The 8,294-nt window shown below is 36.4% G+C and overlaps 1 protein-coding gene across 1 annotated transcript; it reads left to right on the forward strand.

The window, feature by feature from the left end:
• The first annotated feature begins 4,683 nt into the window (after positions 1–4,683).
• LOC138882718 (uncharacterized) lies at positions 4,684–6,956 on the forward strand. Its single transcript, XM_070163338.1, has 4 exons — positions 4,684–5,610; positions 5,784–6,030; positions 6,116–6,696; positions 6,849–6,956. The coding sequence occupies exons 1-4, from the start codon at positions 4,684–4,686 to the stop codon at positions 6,954–6,956; spliced, it is 1,863 nt and encodes a 620-aa protein (XP_070019439.1).
• Positions 6,957–8,294: the final 1,338 nt, after the last annotated feature.

Here is an 8,294-nt window from a genome sequence, read left to right on the forward strand (position 1 = left end):
ATGTCTGCTTTTAGTTTAATAAGCTGATTAAAAGGGATGTCAGGAATCTCGTGGGAGGGTTTCATATTTTAAAATGTTGAGTGGAAAAACAACAAGAAAGGAGGAGGGTTCTAATGTGTTTAACAGACTAAAAGGGGCTGATGCGAGGCTATAAAGGGGGGGGGCATAACTTCTATTTTGAGGGGACTGAAATTGGGAACTAAAATTTAGATTGATTTTGGAAACTGATTTGGTTTTAGAAAGCACAAATACAGAGAGAGATACCACAGAATAGGCATATACAGACACATACACAAGAGAGAAAAACATACAGAAAAATCAGAAACTGTTTCTTCCTACTGTTGTTTGGGTTTCATTTGTTCAACATGTTCAATCAATTCTGATTTCTTCCAAGTCTCAACTAAGTCTATTGGTTGGTTTGCATTGGTTGTTCTCCTGGACTTGGTTTGTTTTGGAGCATTGTTTCTACTGCACTGTTTGCTGCTGTTATTTTGTTACTGCTTGTTCCATCGGCTATCGTTGCATCTTGCACTGGGATTTGTCCTGTTGTTATCTGCTGTTACTGCTGCTGCTTCTGTTGCCATTGTTACTCTACTGACTTCTCTCCTTCTTCAATTGTAAGCATTTCCAGGTACACACTTCTGAAACCATGTTTGCTGAAAGCTTGAAGTTTGAAGTAGAAATAAAGAAATGAATGTTGTTTACTTTACAATACTTGTATTAAAAACATAGCAAAAAGTTGAGTGTTAGTTAGCTTGTATTTGTTTAAGTTCATTTTATCTACAATTACTCTGTATGAATTAATATACATCCTAACCGAGGTGGATTACTAGATAGTATTATTATTAGATCAGATGTGCCGGGAGATGATATATTTGTTAGATCAGTTTATAGCTCATTAAAATATACCTTTGTGCAATATGTACTTAATAGAAGTTTTAGTCTATTTAACACTACGTGGTTATAGTTGTTAAGAGGTCTGTATGACGAGGAGTGCGTGTGTGTTTAGTATATCGGCAGTCAAATCTCAGTTTCTATTCTTGTTTCCCTAACATGTAAGGCAGGATGCTTTAATTCAACAGAAAGACTCATCATAATTCTGAATCGTTTAAACTAACTCTATCAAATTGGGTCGCGTTAGGCAGTTTATAGGATCACGTCTGAATCTCATTGGTATTAGTTTATAATAGTCAATGCTGTTTAATCTGTTCAAAAGGTCAGTTCGAATAAAATGAGACAAACGCCTAGGGTGAGTTTAGCATGATATTTGTCTTGTATGCAATTTCTTTTGTCAAATTGAAAGCATGTCCAATAAAGCACAAAATTTTTTCCACCTCGCAATAATCAATCAGATAATTAATAAGAGGTTGGGATTAGCTAAGCCTGTAATTCAATTAGCATACATTTTCTTTCTTCTATTTTTAGAGACAAACATAATAGAAATATAGTCACTTTAGGATATTCTTTCTAAAATAATGAGACGAACCTCGTAAAATAAAAATGCAAATTGCGGGGCCCTCAATAATTAACCATAATAAATACTTAGAATTTGGGCTGGACTGTTTAGTGAATTTCGCTGCCTTCCCCAAAGATAATAACGCGTTAGACTCTTTAGGCGCGACTCAATTAAATTACATTCTTAAATTCGGGTGCGCATTTATGTGACCCAAATTCAAATCTCAACGGAGTCGAAATGTGTTAACAACTACGGGTGCATTGATTGTGACGTGATTCGAGATGCATTTTCACGACGTTGCAATTCTATAAAAATAAATGATAATAATAAAATCGGTTTAAATTTAATAAATCACATAAGTCACAACATGTATTCAAATAAGATATTTAGCCATTGTAACAATTTAAGCGACCGTGCTAGAACCACGGGATTCGAGGGTGCCTAACACCTTTCCTCGGGTCAACAGAATTCCTTACTTAAAATTTCTGGTTCGCAGACTTCATTTGGAAAAGTCGAAAATTTCCTCGATTTGGGATTCAATATAAACCGGTGACTTGGGACACCAAAAGCCAAACTTTTCCCAAGTGGCGACTCTGAATTAAAATAAATAATCTCATTTCGAATATTGTCACTTAAATTGGAAAAACTCTCACGCGCATTTAACCCTTTGGGGCGGGCGCGCAAAAAGGAGGTGTGACAATAACTAGGAGCAGAAACAACAAAGATTAACAAAGACAACCTAACACAATAAAAGAAAAGTTTATCTTTCTTCCACCTTCAAAATGAACACAAACATATACTTATATATAGGGGTGGTAAATGGGCGGGTTGGACTGAATTTGGGCGGGTCAAGATGGGTTAGGTCAATAAATGGGTCATTACCCAACCTAGCCCGAAGTGTACTTGGGCTAAGATGGGTTGGGTCAAGATGGACTAAATAATGGGTCATAACCCAACCCGCCCAACTTGACCATATTTTAGAACCATGCTCATCTTGCATAAAAAAAAGTCTTTTACCTTAAAATGTGTAAGTCGAAATTTTTTTTTGAGGTGGGGGCGAGTGGGTGATGCAGAAAAACGAAATTACAGAAAATAGAAAATTAAAAATAAAAGAAAACATAATTTTTTTTGAAATACAAAAAAAAAAATTTGAAAGGAGGGGGTTTGGGGGGGGGGAGGTGGTGCAGGAAAAAAACAGAAAATTGAAAATACAAAAAAAAAGTATAATTTTTTTTAGGGGAGGGGGGTTTTGCGGGGGTGGGTGGTGAGTGGGTGGTGCAGGAAAAAAAATAGAAAAATAGAAAATACAAAAAATAAATAAGTAAATTTTTTTTGGGGGTGGGGGGGGGTGGGGAGGGTTGGTGGTGCAGAAAAAAAACTGAAAACTGAAAATACAAAAAAAAGTAAAAAATTGCTTTTTGAGGGGAGGGGGTTTTGCGGGAGGGAGGGGGCAATGTGGGTGGATGGTGCAGAAAAACAAAAGAACATAAAATTAAAAATACAAAAAAAGAAGTAAAATTGGGGCAACTAAATAAATATTTATATAAGTTGGGTTGAGATACCTTTTGTTTTGGGTGAGTTATAAGGGTTGTATTTGGGCTGCTTAATGGGTCAGAATGAACTATAATATAATGGGTTAACTTGGGCTCAACCCAAATTAACTCATGAACTAAAATATTTGTAACCCAACCCATTAATCTCTGGGCGGATTAGGCAGGTTAGATGAGTTTGGGCTCAAATTGCCACCCCTACTTATATTTAGTCCAAATTGGACATTTGATTGAATGTAACGTTGCATATTAAAGTAATGTTATCAAAGTTATGAAATATTTCCAATAAGAGACGCTACATAACTTTAGAGTAATAAAGCCGTTTCAAATAGCAAATTGATTATCATAATAAAACAAACTTATTTTGATATTCATAATGATACTCATTCAAGGTTAGTAAAAATATTATATTTAAAGCTATTAAATTTTTCAGTTATAGATAATAAAATATATTCAATTAATTGATATAATAAAGACTCATTAAGATAATATTAAAGAATGAATCTAAATATCAATTTGAATATTTCCTTTTGAGTTATTAAAATTATTTTTCTAACAATCCCCCACATAACTCAAAAACAATATTATAATAAAATAAAAAAAAATTTGCTGGGTTTCACAAATAAGCATAATGCGTCGAATCTGGTGTCTCTTGGACTATGAACCAGACCTAGATAAAATAAAAATAAACTTACAGAACAATTGGTGAAGTTTAGAACTTCTATGAACCAAGAATTCTTTTGTAAGTTTAGTGTCTTATCTATCACATTATACCCGCACACACTTTATTGTTTATCGCAGTTTTGCGCTAATAGGCCATGCACGCGCCTGGTTTTCATGAGTGCTCTAGAAATTTCGTCACAAATTTTATAGGAGCGGCCCCACTCCACACTCGTATAGGTCCATCCATCAAGTGTATTCTGCGGCACAATACACCACCTATAAAAAGGCTATGGATTATTGGATTAAGAGTTTAATAACTCAAACTCACATTTCTTGCAGTCTTGCACTATGTACATATGCACCATAGGAAGAGACATACTTTAATAGTGCACATTTGATCAACTAATGACTTGTTATTACCCATATGAACCTGCTTCATGGGATCTCCAATCACATAAGTTGGGTTACCATCATTGTTGATACATCTCAAATTGGCAAAAGTCTCAACCCCTCAATATTTTACTTATAAGTCAAGGGATCGGCCAAATCCTCTTTTGACTACACGTAATATGTATAAAAAATTCTCATCTCTAAGCAATTGCTTTATGACATTATATCTTAAAATAATATGTCAACGTTTCCCATTGAAAGATTTATTTTCATACAATGGTTATTGCACCTTGGCAATCCTAATTCATCGATACAAATATTGTCGGTTTAATTCCTAGTGGAATACATGCCAAGAGGTTGCTTAATCAGCTTCACTGCCAGGCAATTTTAATATCATAACACCCACCAAAGGTGATCACACAATAACTAGCTAGTTTTTTCTCATCTGAATCAGAGATTCAATATCATCACTGTATCTTTTTAATACAGTAGAAAATCCACATACAAAATACTAACTTATAGTATTTCTCAAATAAAGCATAAAATCAATAACTAAAACTTGAAGGTTACGTTTTCTCTGAAGGCGCAGGTTAAGCAGAGGTTTGCTAACGTGCTCTATCAACGATGTTGCGCTGGAAACGGCGGGCAGGCAAAATTCCGACCACTAGGATGAAGGTAGATGGTGATATGAGGGTAATTACTCCACAGTCAGGGGTCCCTCAAGCTATTGAACCACTGCAATTGAGTAATTGGGTAACTACTGGAGAAGGATCAAGCTGCATGCAACAGAAAACAACGATGCCGGAGATGCTACAGAAGGAGGAATCATCTAATGCTACTGCTCGAAGACTAAATTTCCCTGAGAAACAAGCTGTACCAAGTCCTATCAAAGGAAACTCTGAAGCTGATGGTTCGATCAAAGGAAACTCTGAAGCTGAAGGTCCGATCAAAGGAAACTCTGAAGTTGAAGGTCCTACTATGGCGGATGTGGTGAAAAACAATCGCGCTCAACATCTAGGTATGAAATTGAAGTTTTTCCCTCCAGTCATTAAAAATGGAGTTAAAGTTGTGCAATTAAATGAGATCGAGATGGAGAAACAGAGTAGACAATGGAGAAATACTTTGATTGGCTATGTATTAGGAGGTATGCCTAGTTTCAAAGAGATGCAACAATTTGTGTATGGAGTTTGGCACTTTGTGTCAACTCCTAGAGTATTCCTTCATGATGATGGATACTTCATATTCAAATTTGAATCGGAGGATAATAAGAACTTATTGTTTCATAATGGGCCATATACATTCAATAGTAGGCCGATGATCTTAAAGGAATGGATACCAGATTTCAAAATGAACAAGGAGCCTCTGCGACTTGTTCCTCTGTGGGTATCATTCCCTAAGCTACCTCTTCAATGCTGGACTGAGGAAAATTTGGGCAGATTGGCTAGCTATCTAGGTCGGCCAATATGTACTGATAAATTGACAGCAACAGGAGATACGATATCATATGCTAGAGTTCTCATTGAGATGGACATAACTCAGCAACTTCCAGAGGTGATAACAATTGAAAAATCTGATGGAACCATATGGCAGCAAGATATAGACTTTGAGTGAAAGCCTAGATTCTGTCAAAACTGTGCACACTTTGGGCATTTCACTGAAAGTTGTGGAAAAGAGGATCAGCAGAAACAAAATGTTCAGAAGAAAGAGCAGAATAAAGTGAACAGAAGCCAGCACATGAGAAGAAAGAATGGAAAGTTAAGCAGACAAAACCAAAGCCACAAGAACCTATTGCTGTTGAGGAAGATCATAGTGTCCCTACCAAAGTGCAAGTTCAAAGAATTGGAAAGCAGGTAGTAGTGTTTCAAGAACAAAGGCAGGGAAATCAACATGAGGATCAGTGTCACCAGGAGGAAGATTTGGATAGTGATTCAGAGGAATCCCTGGGGATAAACCAATATTCAGCCTTGAGATGTTATGAAGAAGCAGTTGAAAGGAGAGTAATTAGAGACTTGCTAAGAAACATCCTCCATGATTTTCTGTTCCTGAAATATTATAGGGCTTAATAAAGCCCACAAGCAAAAAGAATTCAAGGACTTTTTGCTTGGAAAAAAGATAGATCTAATTGGTTGCCTTGAAACTAGAGTTAAACAACATAAAGCTGTAAAAATAATCAGAAAGTTTGGAAATGATTGGGAGTTCTATATAGATTATACTCATGCTCCTAATGGAAGAATATGGGTTGGATGGAGGAAAACTTCAGTTGCTGTTAATATTAGATATAGTACTGCACAATTGATTCACTGTTTTATTGAGGATAGACAATCTCAATTCAATTGTGAATTGACATATGTGTATGGTTACAATACAACTGCAGGGAGAAAACCATTGTGGGATCAATTAAGGAACATTAAAGGTTCTATAAATGGACCTTGGATACTATTGGGAGACTTTAATACTATACTATCTAGTGATGATAGAGTTAATGGAGTACCGGTACATCCTGTTGAGACTGTGGACTTTCAGAATTGCATCACAGATTTGGGAATGGGACAAGTGAATAGAAAAGGGTGCCAGTTTTCCTGGTGCAACAAAGAGATGAGAATGAAAGGATATACCGTCATATTGATTGGGTGTTTGGTAATGCTGAATGGTTTCAAACTCATGGTAGTATTGAGGCTAACTATCTGAATCCTGAGTGTTCAGATCACTCTCCCATTGTGATTAACACTATGATAGATAAACAATACCTTAAGAAGCCATTTAGACTGCTGAATGTCCTACTACAACAGGATACTTTCAAGGCAATTGTTCAGAATGTGTGGCAGCAGAATATTGAGGGACATTGTATGTATGAAGTGTGGCAGAAGTTGAAGCTGGTGGAAGCAGAGACTAAATAGCTGAATAAAGAATACTCATCTTTAGAAGGCAGAATAATGAATTTGAAGCAAAAGTTGGGGGAAACTCAAGACAAATTAGCAGAAGCTTTGTTTAACAGTAGCCTGATCAATGAAGAGAAAGAGATACTAGTAGAGATGGAGAAATGGGGCACTATTCATGAAAAAGTTCTTCGACAGAAATCCAGAGCTACATGGATTTCCTCAGGGGACTCAAATACCAGATTCTTTCATGCTCATATGAAAGCTAGACAGGCAAGGAACATAATCTCTTCTATACAGAATGAACAAGGAGTCCTACTCACTGATCCAAAACTTATCCAACAAGAATTTCTTCAGTTCTTTAGAAAGTTATTGGGTACTGCTGCCGAGGAACTGCCTTGTATTGATACAACTATTGCAAGGAATGACTCATGCTTAACTATAGACCAATAGAAAGTTTTGATTAAGCATATTACTAGAGAGGAGGTAAGCCAAATTGTTCAAAACCTTCTCAATGATAAAGCCCCGGGAATTGATGGCTTCCCAGCTGAGTTCTTTAAAACAAACTGAAGTGTTATTTGGGAAGACATAATAACAGCAGTGATGCAATTCTTTGAGAATGGCCAGCTTTTGATAGAAATGTACTACTATAACTCTAGTGCCTAAAGTACCAGACCCCACCTTGGTTAAGGATTTTAGACCAATAGCTTGTTGTTCAACTATATACAAGACTATTGCTAAAATACTGACTGAAAGGTTGAAGACAATGGTGGATAGGATAGTAGGCCCTTATCAGTCAGCTTTTATTGAAGGAAGGAGTATACTAGACAATGTCATAGTAGCTCATGAATTGGTGAAAGGATATTATAGAAAAGGGGTGTCTCCTAGGTGTATGGTAAAGATTGACATTAGGAAAGCCTATGATTCAGTGAAGTGGAATTTTTTACAGATGGTGTTGCTTGAATTTGGGTTTCCTGTGAAGATAGTAAATTGGATAATGACTTGTGTTTCAACTGTCAGTTATGCCATTGATCAATGGAGGACTGACTACCAGATTCCAAGCAAAAAGGGGCTCATGCAGGGGGACCCAGTGTCACCCTACCTGTTTATATTGGCAATGGAGTACTTGAACAGAAACTTGAAGAAGCTGAATGCTAATCCTGATTTTAACTATCACCCCAGATGTTCAAAGCTCAACCTAATTCATATATGTTTTGCAGATGATCTACTATTGTGTTGCAGGGCAGACAAAATTTCTATCCAGTTGATGTTGCAGGCTTTCAATCATTTCTCTGAAGTGTCTGAACTTAAAGCCAATATGGAGAAGAGTTCATTGTATATAGCAGGGGTATCAAATGA

This window comes from Nicotiana sylvestris, chromosome 2, assembly GCF_000393655.2.
Source record: "Nicotiana sylvestris chromosome 2, ASM39365v2, whole genome shotgun sequence".
NCBI lineage: Eukaryota > Viridiplantae > Streptophyta > Magnoliopsida > Solanales > Solanaceae > Nicotiana > Nicotiana sylvestris.

Coding starts and splice junctions, on each gene's coding strand:
- LOC138882718 (XM_070163338.1), top strand. CDS start 4,684: ATGTTGCGCTGGAAACGGCGGGCAGGCAAAATTCCGACCACTAGGATG. Junction 6,031..6,115: donor CCAATATTCAGCCTTGAGAT/GTTATGAAGAAG, acceptor GAAATATTATAG/GGCTTAATAAAGCCCACAAG. Junction 6,697..6,848: donor TCATATTGATTGGGTGTTTG/GTAATGCTGAAT, acceptor CTACTACAACAG/GATACTTTCAAGGCAATTGT.